At 40.1% G+C, this 23,845-nt stretch overlaps 1 protein-coding gene, 1 long non-coding RNA gene and 1 pseudogene across 3 annotated transcripts; 1 reads left to right on the forward strand and 2 right to left on the reverse strand.

Moving 5' to 3' along the window:
• Positions 1-637: 637 nt before the first annotated feature.
• Positions 638-2,747, reverse strand: LOC103455482 (cytochrome P450 CYP94D108-like). Its single transcript, XM_008395070.4, has one exon. It carries the CDS (start codon positions 2,545-2,547, stop codon positions 985-987), a length of 1,563 nt encoding a protein of 520 aa, XP_008393292.2. The 5' UTR covers positions 2,548-2,747; the 3' UTR covers positions 638-984.
• On the forward strand, positions 2,743-4,005 carry LOC103455483 (uncharacterized). Of its 2 annotated transcripts, none has more exons than XR_011575719.1 (3): positions 2,743-2,929; positions 3,459-3,618; positions 3,725-4,005. It is a non-coding gene; the product is annotated as an uncharacterized lncRNA (long non-coding RNA). The 2 variants fall into 2 exon arrangements; XR_011575718.1 differs by having other exon boundaries at positions 3,459-3,609; positions 3,741-4,005.
• A 221-nt stretch (positions 4,006-4,226) lies between these two features.
• Positions 4,227-5,695, reverse strand: LOC103455588 (cytochrome P450 CYP94D108-like; annotated as a pseudogene).
• Between the last annotated feature and the right edge of the window lie 18,150 nt (positions 5,696-23,845).

A 23,845-nucleotide genomic window follows, 5' to 3' on the forward strand; every position in this document is an offset into this window, starting at 1 on the left:
GCATTTCAAGAAGCGTGTTTTTTATTTTTCTTTTTGAAAAGCTACGGCATTTGATTCATTTAAAGAGAGAATCCATAATATTCATCACCAAGTACAAAACGTTGGGGCAAGTTTTAATAGAGCCAATCAACATCAACAATTACATTTGTCAGAAAGCAAAATGTCACACAAAATCTGGGGGTTCTTCAAACCAGAAACATTTGTAGGTGGTCGAGAGGATGTAGCAGGCACGACGGTGAGCAACCTTGAGTTGGATTGGCAACGAGCGTGGGTCGCATAAGCTCCAGTGATCTCAAGTAACATGGCCTTCGAATCCTCCACAATGTTCCCGATGAAAGATGAACATGGAGAGATGTACTCAAAACTTACAATGAGAAAAATTACCAAAACCATCCATAAACGTTTCTAAAATGTTTCTAATAAAAAACTCTTCGGTTATATATGAGCAAAAGGTAAACGAGCCCTAACATGCATACACATATTATTATACATTGTGTGTGTGTGTATATATATACATATATTATATTGTTCCGTTATTATGCATATGTCGATATCCTTATCGCGAACAATATGTCATTGATAATTTTTTGTTTGCAATGATACTCTATCGATGTGCGAGGAAACTGAACACTATATGTAGAGAATTCTTTTACTTAAATATTCAGTTTCGTACATAAAAACATGCAAGTAGTAAGTAATTTCTAATGGTAGAAAGAAGTTATAACATATACAAGTGGTTGAATTTGCGCTTGGATCCAATGGCGTACGACGCCCAGCGGAACAGGACTGAACTGTCTCCCCTTGACAGGGTTGCTGAGGACGTGTGACTGTGAGTGTCTTACGATTTCTGAGGGATTTGAATTGGATTTACCTATCTTCTCAAATTGTTTGACTTCAAAATTCCTGTTGCTTATGAAAACTTTGGCGCCACTGTAATTATCTTATACGCTGGTTTTATTAGGAAAATGAACTTCACACACTTAATCACCGGTCATCAGCTACAAATCTCCTTCTCCTCACACTCACGGGCAGCCCACCTTTCATCCTGAGAGTCAAGGACAACAGATGCTTAGGACACGTATCCCTATCCTGTACGCCGATCACAAACCTCTCCATCACCGATGCCGCAATCGACTTCATCTGAATATACGCCAAATCCTTCCCCAGACACATCCTTGGCCCAGCATGAAATATCGGATACCGGAAAGCACTCTCCTGCCGACATGTGCCGTCCTCGGTCAGCCACCGCTCCGGCAAATACTCGTGGCAGGTAGTCCCCCATATCTTCTCCATCCGCCCCATCGCGTAAGCATGGTACGTCACGAACCACCCCTTCCCCACGGCTGTCCCGTCCGGCAAGACATCATCGTTTAGACACGCCTTCGTGTCGACCGGTACGGGAGGGTACAGCCGCATCGCCTCTGAAATCGCCGCGTGCAAATAGTGCATGTCTCGGAGCTCGTCCAAATCATAAACATCGCCGATACGTTTCCCGTTTCGTACCCGAATCATTTCCAGCTCCTTTAAAATGGCGTGCTCCACGTGCGGTCTGGACGACAGGAGCCAGAAGAACCACGTCAGAGCCGATGATGTCGTGTCTCGGCCGGCGAGAATGATGCTTATCACGATATCTCGGAGAAAATCCGGCGAGTTGTTTTCGGGAATACCAATAAACAAGGACAACAAATCGTGACGATCCTCCGACAGTTCGTTGCTAATTCTCGACTTTATTATCTTATCCGCGAAGTTATGGACTGTCGAGATTGATTCTTTTAACCTCCGCTCTGATCCAACGTTCAAAAACGTCTTTATCTTTTGAATAAACTGAAACGCGTACAAAAATCTCCCAGAGATAAGTGTGGCCGCTTCTTCAAATGCCTGCATGAACCGATCCGGATTGGGATTGGAATCGAAGTCCGTGGACTCAGATTTTCCGCCGCCGCCGCTTCCGAGACAATTCGGGTCCACATTAAAAGCCAATTTGCAAACGTTGTCGAAAGCAAAGCGCTCCAAAACATCTTGCAAGTCCAAACGGCGTCCTGTTTCGGCGGCTGTGTCCAGAGACGGAATTAACCTCGACTCAATCTCAACCCTAACGTTTTCCATAACGAAGTTCCGGAGCGATTTCGTGTTGAAGGCGTAGCTGGCGGTCTTCCTCTGAACCTTCCAGAGCTCGCCGTCGGAGTTGAAGATTCCGCCGCCGAGAAAGTCTTGGATAAGAGATATGAACCTTTCCCCTTTCGGGTAGTTCTCGAAGTTGGTTTTCAGCATGTGCTCGACGTTGGCAGGGTTGGCGGTGATGATGCCGCGGATTTTTACCGGGCGGCTGATGATGGCGGTGCTGGTGGGGCAGCTGGTGAGGATTTCGGTTGTCCAATCGAGGAACCGGTGGCGGTTTTTTAGGAATTCCGGTAGGGTTCCGAGAATCAGGTAGCTTTTGAAGCCGGTGTGTTTGTACGTCTTCGACGAAGCGAAGAAGTGGTGGTAGATGTAGAAGGAGAGGGAGAGAAGGAGGAGGAGGAAAGATTGCAGGGAGAAGAGCTCCATGGCTATCTGCAAATATTGTTAGTGCCGGAGTGAGACGATCGAGCGGATATATATGCTGTTAAAAATTAAAATATAGTGGCAGAGACTCAGTGCCACACAAAGTCCAGAACCGGATATTTTCCACAGAATGTTTCTCATACGACGTGTCGTTAATTAACACCATCAGAAAATCGAAGGCAGTGCCGCAGTGGTCACGGACCACACAACATGTATATGCCACACATCTCAACTTCCAGTCTTTTGTGGCACAAACACTCTGACTTTTAGAGAGAGAGAGAGAGTGTGTGTGTGTGTGTGTGAGAGAGGAGAGAGAGGCTCATGGTTGCCATCTGCGGTCGAATCCATCTTTCGCCAAACCATGGATTCAATCTCAACAAATCAGGTACTTTTTGTTTCTGAGCTCTTCCAAATTTGAGCAAAATTTCAGTTTATCCATTTGTGGAGATGGTTAAAACTATTTTATGCATTTTCTCTGGCACAAATTTTGTATTTTTTGTACTCTAATTTTTCAACTCTTAAAATTGAGAAACTTTTCATGCGCCGGTGACAAAATCTCAAGTAATCATGCATAATACGTAGCATAATAAAATTTGATTCCTAAAAATCTTTTATGCATTTTCTTAGGAACAATATGTAGGTTTTGTGCAAGTTGAGTTGTCCTCTAAATTTTGAACTCTTTAACATTAAGAAAACTTCCATGCACATGGTGTTGCAGAGATGATATCTCAAGTCAATCACATATTGTCATATGTGAAAGTTAAAATATGTGATAGTGCATGACTGACTTGAAGTATCAACAATCGATGTGGTATCACTGCCATAGATAAGTTTTTCTCTTTTACATTCCTATGTTTCTGAGTAAACATGCTTGGGTTGTTGGTTAACTCAAGGTTTTATTATTGATCATGTAGCAGGTGATAAACATTATTTTCATAGACAAAGTCCAAATCGGAGCATCTTGATGACAGCATCGAGCACCAGGCTTGGCACAGGTGGTGGGGTGTTAGACAAGCCAACCATAGAGAAAACAACTCCTAGTCGTGACTCTGAGTTTGACGTGAGGTAAATAAAGTAGAAATTTATGCTGCGTTTAGACGAGAGATTTTAAAGTTATACAGAACTTATATTAAACTTCTTCAAAATGCACTACAAAAGTTAGAAGATTTGAAATGACTAGATGCAATATATTATAGGCTGGACTGAACTGTCTCCCCTCGACAGGGTTCTACCACGGACTACTAGTGTCGGAACGAGTAGACGACGATGGTGATGAGGACGTGTGACTGTGAGTGTCTTACGATTTCTGAGGGATTTGAATTGGATTTGCCTATATAATATATATCTTCTCAAATTGTTGACTTTTTTACTTCCAAATTCCTGTTGCTTATGAAAACTTTGGCGCCACTGTAATTATCTTATAGGCTGGTTTTATTGGGAAAATGAACTTCACACACTTAATTTCTGTTTATTTTTTAACCTTGATTTTACTCTTCATTCTTAATAATTCTGGATTGCAATGAATCTTGTGAACAGGATTTAGTTCTTTAATTAGAGCACCAATAGGAGAGTGCTAGCAATGTGTTGTGGCCTATTTTTTCTGAGGGGTGTGGCAAAGAGAGAAAGAGAGGTATTAACGGCTTAAGGAATTCTCTGTGTATTATTTTTCATGCTTTGTGCCATTAATTATAGTAAACAGAAAAGGGTCTCTTGCCTTCCAATTAATAAAATCATAATCGAATAGAATCTTCTAATATCCTAAGTACAATCTACTAGTAATTTACATAACATCACATAATCACCGGTCATCAGCTAAAAATCTCCTCCTCACACTTACGGGTAATCCACCTTTCATCATGAGAGTCAAGGACATCAGATGCTCAGGACACGTATCCCTATCCTGTACGTTGATCACAAACCTCTCCATCACCGATGCCGCAATCTACTTAATCTGAATATACGCCAAATCCTTCCCCAGACACATCCTTGGCCCGACATGAAATATCGGATACCGGAAAACACTCTCCTGCCGACACGTGCCGTCCTCTGTCAGCCACCGCTTCAGCAAATACTCGCGGCAGTTAGTCCCTCATATCCTCTCCATCCGCCATATCGCGTAAGCATGGTATGTCACGAACCACCCCTTCCCCACGGCTGTCCCGTCTGGCAAGACATCGTTGTTTAGACACGCCTTCGTGTCGACCGGTACGGGAAGTTACAGCCGCATTGCCTCTGAAATTACCACTTGCAAGGAGTGCATTTCTCAGAGCTCGTCCAAATCATAAACATCGTCGATACGTTTCCCGTTTCATACCCGAATCATTTCTAGCTCCTTTAAAATGGCACGCTCCACGTGCGGCCTGGACGACAGGAGCCAGAAGAACCACGTCAGAGCCGATGATGTCGAGTCTCGGCTGGCGAGAATGATGCTTATCACGATGTCTCTGAGAAAATTCGGCGAGTTGGTGTTTTTGGGAATACCAATAAACAAGGACAACAAATCATAACGATTATTTGACCGTTCGTCGCTAATTCTTGACTTTATAATCTTACCCGCGAAGCTATGGACGGTCGAGATTGATTTTTTTAACCTTCGCTCTGATCCAACATTGAAAAACGTCTTAATCTTTAGCATAAACTGAAACGCATACAAAAATCTCCCAGAGATAAGTGTGGCTGCTTCTTCAAATGCCTGCATGAACTGATCCAGATTGGGATTGGAATCGAAATCGGTGGACTCAGATTTTCCACCAGCTCCACTTCCGAGACAATTTAGGTCTACATTAAAAGCCAACTTACAAACGTTGTCGAAAGCAAAGCGCTCCAAAACATCTTGCAAGTCTAAACAACATCATGTTTCGGGGGTTGTGTCCAAAGACGGAATTAACCTCAACTCAATCTCAACCCTAACACTTTCCATAACGAAGTTCCTAAGCGATTTCATGTTGAAGGCGTAGCTGGCGGTCTTCCTCTAGACCTTCAAGAGCTCGCCGTCGGAGTTGAAAATTCTGCCGTCGAGAAAGTCTTCGAGGAGGGATATGAACCTTTCGCCTTTTGGGTAGTTCTCGAAGTTGGTTTTCAACATGTGCTCGACGTTGGCAAGGTTGACGGTTATTACACCGCGGATTTTTACTGAGCGGTTGAAGATTACGGTTGTTAATGCACAAAATCAGTGAGGACTTTGGTACAACAAAAAGTGTTAAGTTTATGACATTCGCTAAATTGCTCCGGTCACTAGTATGGATAAATATGCAAATGGATAGAGACAGGGAAGCAAACACAAGATGTGCGTGGTTCACCCAGATTGGCTACGTCCACGGAGTACAGGAGTTTTCATTAATTGTGAAAGGTTTACACAAGTACATAGGTTCAAGCTCTCCTTTAGTGAGTACTAGTACAAATGCCATTAGGAAATATTGTGGGAGAATGATCTCCTTTTATAGAAGAGAGTTTCTAGCTTTGTTCTGACATTGACATATGTCGTGTTATGATTGGCTTCCGATGTTGACACGTGTCGCGCTATGATTGGCTTCTGATGTCGACACATGTTGCGCTGTGATTGGCCTCCTGGTTGGAGAGAAACTCTTCTGGGTCCTTGACGGTATAACGTTGACCGGTGCTCGGTAGTTTCGGGATTGGTCAAGTATGGTACAAATAGTGCTTCCCTAAGTTCCCGAGTGAGGGAAGCTCCTCAGTTGGGGACTTGCAAGATCCAAGCCGCTGAGTAATCATGAAACTTCTAAATACCGAAGTGTGATATCGTCTTCACTTGTCTTATCTGTCTCACAGGTAGATGTGGCATCTTCTCGGGAAGTACTTTTCCTCCATCCAGGGGTGGTATATTTAACCGGTAGAGATGCACAAGGTAATGTATCAATTTGACTTGAAGCTTACTTGTAGTTTCAGACTTGGTCAAGCACAATACAAATCATGTAGTATGAGTCCCCCAAGTCGCCGAGCTAGGAGATTTGCCGAAAAAGGTGACAGACAAGGTAAACAGTCAGAGTTCCAAGCAATCAGTCCCAGATCAGAAGTTTGATTTTGAGTTCCGGCTGATTGTTCCCATTCTCCCTATCTTACAGGCAGCTAGAAGGATAAAGAGAAGAAAAAAAAGGAGAAGATATGATATGAGATACTTTTACTTTTGAAAAAGTAACTTTCCATATGCTTATTCTTGAACTGGTCTGGAGGGTTTTTTGGTTTCTTCCAAAGTATAAGGCCGACTCAAGAATTTGAGGGTCAAAACAAGTCCATCAAATCTAGAGTACGTTCGACCCTGATGATATGGGATACTTTTGCTGTTGACAAAGTAGTGGATGAATTAGCACGTGTTCTGTTGTGCTTGTCTCCACATGCTTCCTTGTATCCATCTCACTTACCCTATCTGTTCATCAGGCAGATGTGGTATCTTTTCTGGAAGCATAAGATGTTGAAGATGAGTACTCAAGAGCAATGCCAGGTAAGTAATCAGGCAATGAGTTCCAGGTAGTCAATTCCTGACTGGAAGCTTGATTCCAAGTGCTGACTGATTGCTCTTTTTCTCCTTGTCTTGCAGGTAAGAACAAGGCCAAAGGAAAAAACAGGGAAAAAGCATGATATGAGATACTCTTGCTTTTAACCCTGATGATATGAGATATTCTTGCTCTGGTGTGGCTTGTTTGCAGAGGTATTATCGGGGGGAAAATAAGCTGAGTATTTCGAGAGATTCTGCTGAGAGTGCCCTCTCAGATGTGAAGAAAAGTTGAGCATTTTTTTATTTGCAGGTTTGCCTAGTTGTGGAGGATGAAGGTTGACATATATAGGAATTGTCCCAACAGCAAGTAGTAACGTTGTTCCTTTACCTTTCTCGGTCATAACAATGTAGTGGGAGCTGCAAGATTCAACTGTTTTAACTTTGTCAGAGCACTTTGAAAAAGTGGTTTATGGTATTTGGAAAGCTGATGTTGCGTGTGAAGATTGCAGATAAGTTTTATCCAAGGAAATTTTGGTCTCGAAGTTCAGAGAGCGGTGCCTCTTCAATTTTCAAACAAGCAATCATGTCGAGGACCTGGCTTTCGAGATTCGGATAACGGTGCCTCTTTGATTTTTGAGAAAACAATCTTGTTGGGAGTCTGACTTTAGAGATTCGGAGAGCGGTGCCTCTTCGATTTTTGAGAAAACAATCATGTTAGGAGTCTAGCTCTCGAGATTCGGAGAGCGGTACCTCTTCGATTTTTGAGAAAACAATCATGTTGTGAGTCTGGCTCTCGAGATTCGGGGAGCGGTGCCTCTTCGATTTTTGAGCAAGTAATCCTGTTAGGAGTGTTTTCTCGATGTGAGTAAAGGTTGGGCATTTTTGCTAGTCTGCCTTGCCACGGAGCACGGAGGTTGACACATGTAGGGAATTTCCAGTTATTAAGCAGTGATGCTGTTTCTTTACCCTTGTGGGTAATGGTAGGGTAGCTGGACCTTCAAAATTTATGTGTATAAACTTTGTCAGAGATCTTTGGCAAAGTTATATGTGGTACCCGATGAGCTAATGTTGCGTGTGGGGATTGTCAACATATTTTACTCAGGAAAATCTGCTTCTCGAAATTCAGAGAGTGATGTCTCTTTGATTTTTGAACCAACGACCTTATTGCCTTTTCTTTTATAGGGGCACCAATTGTGTGCAAGAAGTACATTCAGAGAGTTATTGCTTGCAGGAATTTTCCCCTTATTTTTGTACTTCAGAAATTTATTGCACCTCATTTCTCCTTCATCATTTCTGAGAAAGTTTGGCCCATCCGACTGTCGTTTTGACTTGAACTTTGGTGAAGAGGCAGCCATGCTTTCTCAAGACAATATATGGCGTCCATCATTCTTATCCCTTACTGGTCATCTTACCGTTGGGGACTCTGTGATGAAGAATGATATGACCGCTGCGGTGGTGGCCAGAAACCTTCTCACTCCCAAAGATAACAGACTACTTTCCAAACAATCTGATGAGTTGGCTATTAAGGATTCTCTGGCTCTCAGTGTTCAATGTGCAGGTTCTGTGTCTAATATTGCCCAACGCCTATTTGCTCGAACCTGCCAAGTTGAATCATTGGTGGCTAAAGTGATAAGTCTCAAACAAGAGATCAGAGGGCTCAAGCATGAGAATAAACAGTTGCACAGACTTACACATGACTATGCTACAAAGATGAAGAGGAAGCTCGACCAGTTGCAGGAATCTGATGGTCAGATTTTACTTGATCATCAGAGGTTTGTGGGTTTGTTCCAAAGACATTTATTGCCTTCGTCTTCTAGGGCTGTACCGCGTAATGAAGCTCCAAATGATCAACCTTCGGTGCCTTATCTTTCTCGGGTTCTGCCTAGTACTGAGGCTCCGAATGATCACCCTCTGGTGCCTCCTCTTTCTGGGGCTCTGCCGACTGCTGGGACTTCTCCTGAGCAACCTTTGTGAAGACTCATTCTTGTTTGTTTATTATGATTTATGTATATGTACATATTTGTAACTTATCGGAGATATCAATAAACAAGCTTTGCTTCATTTCAACGTATTGTGTTAAATACACCAAGGCCTTCTTCACTAAGTTCTTTGAATTTTTTCTTTTGTTGAAGCTTGTATGTTGAAGCTTTGTGAGTGAAGCATGTATATTGAGGTAGTGCTCCCTTACTTTCCCAAGTGAGGAAAACTTCTCGGTTGAAGATTTGAAAAATCCAAGTCACTGAATGGTCGTGAGACTTCCGAATATAAAGGTGCAATAGCATATGGTAGGAGTGCCCCTAGTCTCCGGTCGAGGAAGTTGACGAATGAGGTATTTCCTTTCTAAGTGGTAGCCCTCCTTCATATATATTTATTATGAAAGTTGTTAGGCCCAAAAAAGAGGAGGCCTAGGCAATTTTTTTTTTCTTCGATTTTTTTTTTCGAATTTTCGAATATATATATATATATATATATATATATATATTTTAAGCTTTGTTGGTAAAGCTTTGGTGTTGAAGCTTTGTAGGTGAAGCTTTGAGGTTGAAGCTTTGTTGGGTACCATGAATTAATTTTGCTTCACACTATCTTGATCAAGATAGTGTGAAGCTTTTGTAGGTGAAGCTTTTGTGTTAAAACTTTGTAGGTGAAACTTTTGTGGTGGGTGAAGCTTTTGTTGGTGAAGTTTTTATGAGTGAAGCTTTTGTGGGTGAAGCTTTTGTAGGTGAAGCTTTTGTAGGTGAAGCTTTTGTGGTGGGTGAAACTTTTGTGAGTGAAGCTTTTGTGGTTGGTGAAGCTTTTGTGGGTGAAGCTTTTGTTGGTGAAGCTTTTATAGGTGAAGCTTTTGTAGGTGAAGCTTTTGTGTTGAAGCTTTGTAGGTGAAGCTTTGGAGTTAAAGCTTTGTAGGTGAAGCTTTTATGTTGAAGCTTTTGTAGGTCAAGTTTTTGTGGGTAAAGCTTTTATGGGTGAAGCTTTTGTGTTGAAGCTTTTGTAGGTGAAGCTTTAGAGTTGAAGCTTTGTAGGTGAAGCTTTGGAGTTGAAGCTTTTGTTGGGTACCATAAATTGAATTTGCTTCACACTATCTTGATCAAGATAGTGTGAAGCTTTTGAGAATTTGTAGTTGTCCTCCATTGATGAAGCTTTTGTGTTGAAGCTTTGTAGGTGAAGCTTTGGAGTTGAAGCTTTGTAGGTGAAGCTTTTGTGGGTGAAGCTTTTGTGTTGAAGCTTTGTAGGGTACCATGAATTGATTTTGCTTCATACTATCTTGATTAAGATAGTGTGAAGCTTTTGAGAATTTGTAGTTGTCCTCCATTGATGAAGCTTTGTTGAATTTGCCAATTTCCTTTTTTTTTTTGGGAAAATTAGAAATTTGAAAATGTGGGAGAGACAACATATACAAATTTTGCTTCCACACTGTTGAGCAAGAGATTGTGATGCAAGCCACACTTTGTAGTGGTCGAAGGTTTGGATGAACCATATAAATTGAATTTGCTTCGAACAGTCTTGATCAAGAGTATGTGAAGCTTTCTTAGAGTTGTAGTTGCCCTTCATTGACGAAGCTTTTGTTGGCAACATAAATTGGTTTTGCTTCACACTGTCTTGATCAAGAGTGTGTGATGCTTTTGAGAATTGTGGTTAAACTCCTTTGATAAAGCTCTTGTTGGCACCATAAATTGGTTTTGCTTCACACTGTCTTGATCAAGAGTGTGTGAAGCTTTTGAGAATTGTAGTTGCCCTCCATTGATGAAGCTCTTGTTGGCACCATAAATTGGTTTTGCTTCACACTGTTTTGATCAATGGTGTGTGAAGCTTTTGAGAATTGTGGTTAAACTCCTTTGATGAAGCTCTTGTTGGCACCATAAATTGGTTTTGCTTCACACTGTCTTGATCAAGAGTGTGTGAAGTTTTTGAGAATTGTGGTTGCCCTCCATTGATGAAGCTCTTGTTGGCACCATAGATTGGTTTTGCTTCACATTGTCTTGATCAAGAGTGTGTGAAGCTTTTGAGAATTGTGGTTGAACTCCTTTGATGAAGCTCTTGTTGGCACCATAAATTGATGAAGCTAATGTGTTCACCTTCTCCTTTTTTTTTTTTGGAGGGGGAGAGAGGGTGCTGCAAGTTTGAAATTTGAAAACTCCCTAGCTTGTGAGGAAGTTTGAAGACTTTCCATGTGGGGTTTTCTTATGGTTTGAATTTTGAATTTTGAATTTCTTTGGCCATGTTGAACCCTATAAGAATGAGAAGTTTCCACTCTTTTCATTGTCTTCATTTGCTCATTTTGTAGTGATTTTTGGAGATAGAGTGCTCCTATAGTTGAGAGTGATTTCAACATTGCTTTACACCATCTTCAGGTTGGTAGTCTTCTCCACTAGATCACATACTTTCATTCTTGTTGAATTGTTTGAGTGTTCATGTATTTGGTTGAGAACATAATGAACTGATTGAGCTTTTCTCCACGCCCTAGGAACTTTCTTACGTTTCGATCTTTCATGTGGTGATAGAGTTTATTTCTATTTGTTGTAGATGTCAGAGTTTGGAAGTCCTAGTGATAGAGGCTCCTCTAACTCTAACTTTAGGTTTGAGCTTGCAATGTTGGAGTCTTCAGGGCCTTTGTTGGAGTCTTGTACAAAAAATTCGAGATTGGGTGTTCTTCGCAATTGCCAAGCCTTAGCCAATATTGGTTCTTCCTCCTTCATGTCAGTGGGTGAAAGGGTTGTTTGTGACGTTTGTGCCGTCTTTTGGTAAGGGATTAATGAAGATTGTAGTGCAGGTGATCAGCAGATTGCATCACTATCTTCATGTTGAATTGAATGGTCACCGTTCATTATCTTACTACAATTCATAACCATCATATCTTACTCTGGTAGACCTTTTTGATGATGTGATGTGTTCGTCTCAACGCAGCTTTCCACTACCTCTCACCAACACGTGGGCGTGAGGTTCGAGCGGTCTTTTAGTAAAAGTTGGTTGAAGGTTTTAGTATAGAAGGTCAGCATATTGTATCACCATCTTACTATAATTCATAGGTATCACATCGGTATCTCAAGGTACGGTTATCAAGTGAGTTCCTTGTTGACAAAATTTTGGAGTTGCTGGTCACATTTGGAGGAACTGAGGAGGATAGGATGCTTGGTGCTGGATAGAGTTTTGCGACAACAGTTTCTGTTTTGTTCAGTATGGGGTATGGAACTTTTGCGACATGGTATGAACGTTGTTATATGCAACATTGGTTGTTAGAGGAGTTATGCGAGCTTGTATTCGAAGGATCGAATTTATGACGTGTGAAATTATTCATCTTCAGGAAATTACTGCTTGCTTATCGAGACAACAAATGTGTGATCGATATCACGGGCGGCCGACCGGTATATCGATAGCTTATTTGTTGGGTTCGTTAAGCAAGTGGGCGAGAAGATTCGTCTACAGCAGCTGATGCAGATTCAGAATTGTTATTCTTAGGACTCGACCCAAAGACACATCTGTTCTCGAAGTGCGAGACGTTTCGAATTCTTGGACAAGACCCACTCTCATTCTTCAGTTTTGGTTTTCAGTATAAGTATTTTAACTTCCTTTACTTTAGTTATTTGTATTTTTGAAGTTACAAATGTTTTGGGGAAGTATTTCCGTTTTCAGTTTTAAGTTTAGTTGATTCGAGTTTTTGATCTATATGTTAGTACATATCTATTTTGACTTTATCTGGCCTTAAATTATTTTGTGTTTTCGACTTTATATCTTATTAAAGTATGTTTCTACTATTACACTGATGAGGAAAGAAAGTATGAGTAAGGAGGCACGAAAGATGGAATCATTGCAACCGATCGCGACGGTGTGGCATTTTCCCTTTTGTGCAACCGCTCTTACCTAATCTTTTCATTACATATATGTATATTATTCTTCTTCTTCCTATTTTCGAGTAATTTCAGTGTAGCATGTTATTTGAAATTTCGAGGACGAAATTGTTTTAAGGGGGGTAGATTGTTACAACCACCCCCAAATAATTACACTATTTGTTATTTCCACCCCCCAACTGCCACGTGGTAGTCATCTAACCCTCTTACTTTTTCCCTCTTTCTGTCCCTCACTCCCGTGACCTCTCTCTTCTTTATCTTTTTCCTGTAGCTTTCTCCCTCTTAGCTCTCCCGTGTATATCTCTCTCTCTCAACCTCTCGCATCTCTCTCCCCCTGGACTCACTAGAACCTTAGCACCTTCAGGAGAGGCTCGTAGTAAGCCCAGGACCCCCTATCGGCGAGTTCGACGGCATGGAGCAAAGCTCCGGTGAACTCTCTCTCTCTTTTTTCGTTAGGTAAGTCGAATCTTTCCTTCTCGTGGTTAGCTTGATGCTTGGATGTGTTTTATGAACTAGATCCTTCCATTTTTACGTAGGTTGTGCTTCAGAAACGTTTTGGGTTGAGCACACCCGTTTTCCGGCTAACCCGTGGACTTTGGAGGCTTTTTCCGGTCACCTCCGACCGAGTTTCGGTGTTTGGAAGGTAGAAATCTCTTCCTCTCTCCTTGTTCTTCATGGTTGTACTTAGATCGATGCTTGAAGCTTTAGTTTTCAGGTGACCGGAGCTATAGCAGCTTCGGCCTTCTTCTTCCTCGACACCAGGCCATCCGACCTTTCCCTTCCCCTTGGGCTTTAAGCCCGTTAAACCTCAGCCCCCTTTAGTTTTTAAAATTTGTTCTTTTTGTTTTTAAAACCCCTAAAGGCTTCGGGCCTTATTTAAAATGGCCTTGGGCTGGTTATTTTAAAGGGCTTAAAAGTCCTGTTTGTTTTTAGTAAGGCCTTAGGGCCTTTGTGGTGTGTGTGTGTGTTTAGGTGTGTGCAGTGGCGGATCCAGGAAATAATATTAGGGGGTCAGTAAGAATAGTGCGCGCAGCGCGCAAATTTGTTTTTAATAGAAATAGCATGCATATCGTCATTTCATCGAGTCTTGGTAGGCCTAAAATCATTTGGAAAGACATACTGCACACATGTTAATGCCTCATTTGCGTGGGTAACTAACACATTCCAAGGCTGCTCCCATATGAATGCTTAACAAAGAAACACACTTATCTTGAACATACTAAAAATGTTTGATATCATTGCATCCCATTAATATGTTTGTCCAAGAATGATGATGCTTTGTTATTCTTTGAGATGACCATTTAATTTACTTTGCATTTTTGGATAGTTTTTTACTTGGTTCTTTTTTTTTTTGCCAACAATTGTAATCATAACCAATAAACAAGCCACATGTAAATAATATTATAACTAGACTGTAAATGGGCAACACCTCTCTAAAATGCAAGCAGTTGAAGGGCATATATGAAGGCAACTTTAACCTTTAAAGGGGCAGCACCCAAGTCATCTATGGACATTCACCGAAGTTCGGAGGGTCAACACCTAAGGTGTCCATAAAAGTTCACTGAAGTTCGGGGGGTCAACTGACCCCCCTTGCCCCTTAATGCATCCGCCAGTAGGTGTGTGTGTGTGTGTAGGGGTGAATTTTTTTGCCAAATTGCAGTGCCAACCGAATTGCCAACCGTGCCATACCGATTTTGTGCCAAATTTTTTGTACCAATCGGTAATGGTACGGTATTGTATCGTATCGAAATTTCATGGTATGGTATTGGTAATGGATATCATTACCACAGTATTACCGTACCGTACCGTACCGAAAATACAATATAGTATATCATTTATAAATTATATAATAGATAATTATATAACACATATTTATAATATTCCAATAATTTGAAAATAAAACCCTACTTATATTAGCATTGTTGTTGGTGACTTTGATCTCTTGAAATTGTGGAAATCAAACACAAAAGAGTTCCTAATTCTTTCACAAATAGCCAAAATATCTTTGTAACCCCACTTCTATTGTTGCTAGTGAAAATGCATTTAGCCTAGGGAGGAGGGTTGTGGACCCTTTTAGGGTATCATTGACTCCTAAAATAATGAAGGCACTAGTGCGTAACTTCTATTTGGATTGTTAACTTCTAATTTTAATTTGGTTTGAAACTTTAATTTCTATTTGGTTGGTAACTTCTATTTGTTTTGGTTCGTAACTTCTATTTGGATTGTAAGCTTAATTTTCATGATGAATCTTGATGCATCATTTGAATTATTATGTGTGTGAATTGTGAATAATGAATTTAATCTATAATGTATGAGATAAAGGTACCAAAAAAAAAAAAGGTTTGCCCTTGAATTGGGTTAAAAAAACAAAAATAGATTTTGTCCCAAAACAAAATGGCAATTACCATTGCCATACCATGCCAACCGAACTTTTGGCAATACCGAACTTCGGTATACCGAAAGTTTGGTATGGTAATGGTAATAGATTTTATCAAACCGAAAGTTTGGTACTATAATTGGTACAAGGGTTTTGGTACGGTAACCGTACCGAACCCACCCCTATGTGTGTGTGTGTGTTTGGGCTAAAGCCCAAACCCCAATTTTCCACCCTAAAATCATTTTAACCCAAAACCTTAGAAATCCTAAAACCTAATAGGGCATAAACCCATCCAATCCCAAATCCCCTATTTTATTTAATTCAAACCCAATAGATCCTAATCCTATTTAACCTAAACCCTAATCCGGATTTCAAGCCTAAAACCCGTTAGACCTAATTTGACCGTTTACCCCCGATCAACGTTGACTTTAGGATTGACTTTTCGGGTTTTCGTCTAGGACCATTCTTAGGGTAATTCGACGTTCTGAATCCGTTTTCAATGTTCGTTTTCCCAAATTCAATTGCTATTATATAGTTTTATTTATTGGACTCTTTATGTGCTTAGGGGCAATTATTGTGACGTTTCCGTCTTCGCTAGTAGCGTAGCTTTTGGCAACTAAGTACTGTGAGTAGACCCCTTCTAAAATTACAGGATTTTATAGTTTAATTTCATAAATGATTAGCATGCCTACGAATTTTGTGAATTGATTTATATCAAGCTTGTTTATTGAATTTATTGAATTTATTGATTTCGTCTCGTGTTTTGGTGAGGAAATAAATTGTTAGCCTATTTTGAGCTATATTTTAATATATCGTATTTTCTATAAAAACCATGATCTCGTAGACTATCTGATGGATGACGATAGGATGCTAGAACATGTTTTAGAAACCCCTCTTTATAGTATAAACGGTGGATGACTTTATACTATGAAGTGGTTATTTATGAGAGGCGTAACTATTTGTGCGTACCTAGAGGACACTATGCCGCATGGGGCGAGGATCTGGTGTTGGCATTTAGGTTGGGAGAAATAATCCCTAGCTACGGGCTGAGGGACATGGAGCATGTATTGGGCCAGGAGTTGGGAATCTCTGGCTACCGGCGCAGAGACCACGGAGCAGGCATTGGGCCGGGAGTTATATTTATTCGATGATCTTTCTAGCAGTACACTATGCTTACAAGACGATTTATGATACGTTTACTGTTTTGATTTCCGCGATGTGACTTTTGAGATATTTTGGCATGCTAGGATTTTGATTTAAATCCATCACTTATTATGCTAGTAGTTTTCATTATATATAAACTGTGGGGATTAGTATCTTGATAACTGTTGTATTATTATTTTATATATAAACTTGGTCCACTCACCTTTGTTTTGAGTCCCCATTCAGGACTTAGGATTAAGGCACCTAATCCCGATGTCAAAACACTTTCGCAGCAGCATGGACTCACTTCTTTATTCATTCAAATTTTATCTTAGTTCTTGTTAGTGATTAGGTTTAGTTGTATACTCTGAGCACGTTCCTAAATTATTATTTCATTGTATTTTAAATTTCTAACTCTTATTTACTTCTTATCCTTAGCTTTTGTATCAATTAATGGCTTTCGTCACCCTCGTGTGTCGGCCAACACGTGTCTATCCTGGTATTCAGGGAATATCAAGGTCGGGGCGTGTCAAAACTACCTCAACTATGGGTCGCATCACAATCTCATACCTTATCTTTTAAACATTGCAATGTCAGACCTTGTCTTATGAATTCATTGCAATGTCAGACCTCCGTTAACTTTTATGTTATTTTTTTGGATAAATTACACAAACTTACCTCGACTATGGGTCGAACCACAATCTCATACCTTATGTTTTAAACATTGCAATATCATATATCAACTTATGAATTCGTTGCAATGTCAGATCTCCGTTAAATTTTATGTTAATTTGACTATTAAATGATGATGTGGCAAAAGCAAGGCCCACTTTTCCATCCAACTACATAAAAAAATTAATTAAATATTAATTAATTAATGTTTTTAACCCTTAAAACTAATTAAACAAAAAAACTCTCCCTTTCTTCTCTGTACCCAATTCTTTTCTCCCTAGACTGAAGAGTGGTTCTATACTCTATAGTGATCTGCTTTCCAGATGTGGCTGCTAAGATAATCACCACAACTCACCCTTCTTCCCTCTGAAGACCCACGTTACACAATCTCAGTTGATCAAAATCCCTTGTTCCGTTTCAAAATTTTAAACCTTTAACCCCATTATCCCTAAATCTCTGAAACTTTAAACCAAATCAATGGCTCTCTAAACCCACCTTTCTTACCCACCCCAAAACCTAAGCAAACCCCAACCCGTTACCTTTTAATGGGATCCTCCATCTCCCTCCCCCTCCTCTCCTAGCCATCCCCGAAGAAGCCTCTCTGAACGAGGTCAGCGCAAGAACTTTTTAGCAAACTCATTTGAGTGAGGGCAAATAACACTTTAAGGAAACAATTCAAGTCATAGCTTAAAGTCATCTTTCAGTTTATTCTCTATGTTTCTACATTTACTCAACACTCGTCTATCAACATAAGTGGACTGCTAACTTCTTGTTTGGTACCTAAGACTTGAGCATGATGACAATCTATCTGCCTAGATAACTCTCTTCTGTCAAATAACATGATCTTCAGCTATAAAAAAAACCAGACAGATTTCAAAAAGCAGGTTGGATGTATCGCGTTCTGTTGGAAGTTCAAATAAAAACGTTATTTCAAGTTTGTGTGCTGCTAGCTTTTTTTATTTTTTTGACTCATGCTGCCTACACTTACCAAAATTAAATGCTTCTTTTGAGCTAGTTAAAAATGTGGTTGCAACCACTGGAGTAATGCAGAGTGTGTGTGTGCAAATGTCTAAAGCTACTGCATGTGTTTTAAGGAGGAAGATTCTCTCCCCTCCTAATCTCTCTCTCTTTCCCTCTCCTCCTATTTGAACAGTTACGGTTTGGCCACGTCAACATTTTATATTGATTTTTTTATAGAGACAATAAGACAAAAACAATATGTGAAAGGAGATGAAGGAAATGGATGAGAATAAGAGGGAGAGAGTCCTACTCCGTGTTTTAAAGGGGGTAAAGACTTTTGAACTTCTTCATTTATTTTGCATGTTATGTCGTTGTTTTGTATTGTTTATTAAAAACCGCTTATGTGGTTCTTTCTTTTCTGCGCATAGAAGTCAATCTTCCCCATAAGGCTTTAGGGGTCTAATCCCATTCTATCTACAAGGAATCAATTTGTAAACTCCTTTAATATATCAAAGTATTGTCATCATAGAAGCTTGCTGCTTCCTTTCTCTTTTATCTTTTTTGTCCAATTTCATTGAGAATGAAAGTGAGATGTGTAATAGAGTTTGTAAACTTATCACCCATATATTTATTGAGTTAGTTAACTTTCAACACCAACAAGTCCATCAGTATCCGCGTGACCAAAAATTATTATCCAAGCGGACAACATCAGCAAGTCACGTCAGATTTGACAAGAACTTTTTGCACTCTTTCGATAAGTAGGGAAGTAACTCAACTTAATTTGTCACTGTTAAAGTACGTAGAGTAAATAATGACAATGTTACATGGATGAACTCTGGGGCTTAAGAATATCAAACCTGAGGAGTGCTGTTGAAATCGCTGCAAAGGACAACAGGGGCATTACCCCATCTCTCTGAGAGGATTTTCGCCCTAGATATGAGAAGATGTATCTGGAAACAAAACGATATATAGACCTTGTTCATTAGTGTCAGGGAACAGATCTTCAGCTGTAAATGTAGAAATATAGAGAATAAACGATATTACCCCATCACTTCCAACAAAACGATATTACCCCATCTCTTCCGTCATATAACATGATCTTCAGCTGTAAAAAAAAACCAGACAGATTTCAAAAAGCATGTTGGATGTATCGCGTTCTGTTGGAATTTCAAATAAAAACGTTATTTCAATTTTGTGTGCTGCTAGCTTTTTTTTTACTCATGCTTCCTACACTTACCAAAATTAAATGCTTCTTTTGAGCTAGCCGAAAATGTGGTTGCAACCACTGAAATAATGTAGAGTGTGCGTGTGCAAAAGTCTAAAGCTACTGCATGTGTTTTAAGGAGGAAGATTCTCTCCTCTCTCAATCTCTCTTCTCTTTTCTCCCCTCCTATTTGAACGGTTATGGTTTAGTCACGTCAACATTTTATATTGATTTTTTATAAAGACAATAAGACAAAAAACAATATGTAAGAGGAATGGAGGGAAATGGATAAGAATATGAGGGGAGAGAATCATACTCCATGTTTTAAAGGGTGTAAAGACTATTAAACATCTTCATTTATTTTGCATGTTATGTCGTTGTTTGTATTGATTATTAAAAACTGCTTGTGTGGTTCTTTCTTTTCTGCACATACAAGTCAGTCTTCCCCGTAAGGCTTTAGGGGTCTAATACCATTCCATCTACAAGGAATCAGTTTGTAAACTCCTTTAATATATCAAAGTATTGTTATCATAGAAGCTTTGATGCTTCCTTTCTCTTTTATTGAGAGTGAAAGACTGAAAATGACACGTGTGATAGGGTTCGTAAACTTATCATCCACATATTTATTGAGTTAATTAACTTTCAACACCAACACGTCCATCAGTATCCGCGTGACCAAAAATTATTATTCAAGCGGACAACATCAGCAAGTCACGTCAGATTTGACAAGAACTTTTTGTACTCTTTCATTAAGTAGGGAAGTAACTCAACTTAATGTGTCGCTGTTGAAAGTACGTAGAGTAAATGATGACAATGTTATATGGTTGAACTCTGGGGCTTAAGAAAATCAAACCGGAGGAGTGCTGGCCTAATTTTACCTGGCCTAATTTTACTTCCCCTCGGGTTGGGTTATAAAGCACGTGGATGTTACCGATCACCAACTTTCTTGATTCAGCTTTTTGCATCTCAACTGTCTCCCCTTGACGGGGTTGTACCACGGACGAAGTGTCGAACGAGTAGACGACGATGATGATGAGGAGGACGAGTCTTTGGGAGCGGTGGTGCAGCAAGAGCCTGTGGCCTTGCAGATAAAGGAGGAGGAGCGGCTGGCGGTGGCGGTAGTTGGTAAGGTTGTTGCGACGGACACATGGCCCCCACAGAGCCAAGAGGAAGCATCGCAACGCATCGTAGAGGATGAGGTGGTGTTGTGGGGACGTGTGAGTGTCTTACGATTTAAAGGGGTATTTGAATTGGATTTGCCTATCTTCTTAACTTCTTGACTTTTGACTTCCAAATCCCTATTGCTTATGAAAACTGTGCGCCACTGTAATTATCTTATGGGCTGGTTTGATAGGAAAATGAATTTCACATACTTAATTGGTTATTTTTAACCTTGTCTTTATTCTTCATTCTTAATAATTCTGAATTTACAAACTTTCTTTTCTCTGAGGGGTACAATAAAGAGAGGAAGAGAGAGATGAACGGCTTGAGGAATTCTTGGTGTACTATTTCTCATGTCTTGTCTTAAGGTTTTTATCGAGATCCATTGTATGCACTTTATCCTCAATAATTGTACGTATTCTATTACTTATCGATGAATATCATATTGTTTAAAAAAAATTATAATAACCAACCTAAGATTCCTTAATACTATCAAAACATAGAAAATCATAAAGTATTCTAAATACAATCTATTAGTGATTCACATAATCTCATATGTCTTATAAATAAAGGAAAACTAATGAAAAAGGCTTGAAAACTGTAAGTTTTAACGATAAGGACAAAATAAATGGTAAAGTGAATAGTATCAGGTTTGACTTTTTAGTGTAAAAATGTGATTTTTCATTAAAATGAACAGTACCGTGAGCTTTTCGTTAAAACTCCCAAATAATATATATCACAACAGTTTTGCATATTTAGGAATGGTATATGAAATTTAGAAGAATTAAGATCTTATTAATTTTGTGCAGTCAAACGACATCACATAATCACCGATTCACCGGTCATTAGCTACAAATCTCCTTCTCATTAGCTACAAATAATATATATCACAACAGATGCTCCGAACACGTGTCCCTATCATGTACGACGATCACAAACCTCTCCATCACCGATGCCGCAATCGACTTCATCTGAATATACGCCAAATCCTTCCCCAGACACATCCTTGGCCCAGCATGAAATATCAGGTTCCGGAAAACACTTTCCTGCTAACACGTGCCGTCCTCTGTCAGCCATTGCTCCGGCAAATACTCGCGGCAGTTATTCCCCCATATCCTCTCCATCAGCCCCATCGCGTAAGCATGGTATGTAACCAACCACCCCTTCCCCGCGACCGTACCGTCCGACCAGACGTCGTTTAGACATGCCTTCGAGTCGACCGGTACGGGAAGGTATAGCTACATCGCCTTCGAAATCGCCGTGTGCAAATATTGCATGTCTCGGAGCTCGTCCAAATCATAAATATCGCCGACACGTTTCCCGTTTCGGACCTGAATCATTTCGAGCTCATTTAAAATGGCATGCTCGACATAAAGTTTGGACGATAGGAGCCAGGAGAACCATTTCAGAGCCGATGATGTCGTGTCCCGGCCGGCGATAATGATGCTTATCACGATATCTCGGAGAAAATCCGACGAGTGGTTGTTTTCAGGAATACCAATAAACAAGGACAACAAATTGTGGCGATCCTCCGACCGTTCGTCGATTATTCTCGACTTAATAATCCCATCTGCGAAGATATGGACTGTCGAGATTGATTCTTTTAACCTCCGCTCTGATCTAACGTTAAAAAACTTCTTACCTTTGGCATAAACTTACATAAATCTCGCAGAAAAGTTGTGGCATTTGATTCATTTAAAGAGGGAATCCATAACAAATTCATCACCATGTACAAAACATTATGGGCAAGTTTTAACAGAGCCAATCAACATCAACAATTACATTTTTCAGAAAGCAAAACACCACACACAAAATCTAGAGGTTCTTCAAACCAGGAACATTTGCAGGTTGTCGAGAAGACATAGCAGGCATAACGGTGAGCAATTTTGTTAGATTGGCGAAGAGCGTGGGTAGCATAAACTCCAGTGATCTCAAGTAACATGGCCTTCAAATCCTCCACAATGTTCTGATGAAAGATGAACATGGAGAGACCGAATGCAATGTTGATGAAATATGGAGTGAATCACTCTCAAGAATAACATTTTGTAAACCCCTTTCCTTTGCCAATAACAGCCCATCACGAGCCACAAGAGCTTTGATGTGAAGAGGAGATGAGATGTGTTAGGAATGTCGGTACTACAAGATAGAGAATGCACAAGGTAAAGTAGAAAATGGACACCAAGAATTTATGTGGGTCGGCAATTTATGCCTACGTCCACGAAACAATGATCAATCTTCACTATATGAAAAAGATGAGTACAACAAGAGTAGTCTTACCAAGCCAAAGACAAGGCTTGATGGATACAAGAAAGTATGGCACACACTTTCTATCACTCTAAACTTCACTCACAATGTGTAGTGGAACACTCTCACTCTCACTCTCACTCTTGGAGTGGAACTCTAGTTTTGGACTTGATCCTTTGCTACTCACACTTGGTTCTTAATTGGTTACTTTACTACAACATCACACCCATATTTATAGGTGAGGGTTTAGTATTCTACTAGTTTCTAGTGTATTCTTCAAACCTCTAGCATAGATAATTCTGGACTAGCCACAAAATTGTAGCTTCTAGATCTTTCCATTTACAACAATGGAAGCTAGTACTCTCTAGCTTTTTCTATCAACTTAATAACATGCTAGAATTGTCTAGCATGCTCCAGCCACCTCACTTGCTTACTAGAATAATCTAGAATATTCATCATGGGCTGGACCATATACCAACAATCTCCCCGTCCAATCCATGAGGGAGGAATTCCAATCATGACTCCAAGTTACCTGGAGTCCATCCCAGCAGCCTTAATGCAGAATTCCAACTTTAATTTTGTGACTACCTTTGTCAACATGTCTGAAGAATTATTATCGGTATGAATCTTTTTCAGCTGTAGCAACTTGTTCTCGATAACATCTCTAATCCAGTGATAACGAATATCAATGTGCTTAGTGCGTGAATGATATGTAGTGTTCTTGCTCAAATCCAGAGCACTCTGACTATCATAATAAACGCCATAATCACTTTGCTTCAAACCCAACTCTTGGAGAAACCGCTTCAGCCATAACAACTTCTTGCATGCTTCTATAGCAGCTATCTATTCAGCCTCGGTTGTGGACAAAGCAACACACTTTTGCAACTTGGATTGCCAAGACACGGCTCCCCCTGCAAAAGTAAACAAGTACCCAGACGTAGATTTTCTACCATCCAAGTCACCTCCAATGTCAGCATCTGTAAATCCTTCCAAGATTGGTTTGGAACTGCCAAAGCATAAGCACATCTTAGAAGTCCCGTTCAAATATCTGAGAATCCACTTAACAGCTTCCCAGTGGTTCTTCCCTGGATTAGAGAGAAACATGCTCACCACACCTACTGCATAAGCAATATCTGGTTGTGTGCACACCATTGCATACATGATACTTCCTACTGCTGAAGAGTAGGGAACAACTGCCATTTTCTCCTTTTCTTCATATGTTTTTTGACACAACTCTTTGCTCAACT

The sequence above is a fragment of the Malus domestica genome, chromosome 14 (assembly GCF_042453785.1).
Source record: "Malus domestica chromosome 14, GDT2T_hap1".
Lineage (NCBI taxonomy): Eukaryota > Viridiplantae > Streptophyta > Magnoliopsida > Rosales > Rosaceae > Malus > Malus domestica.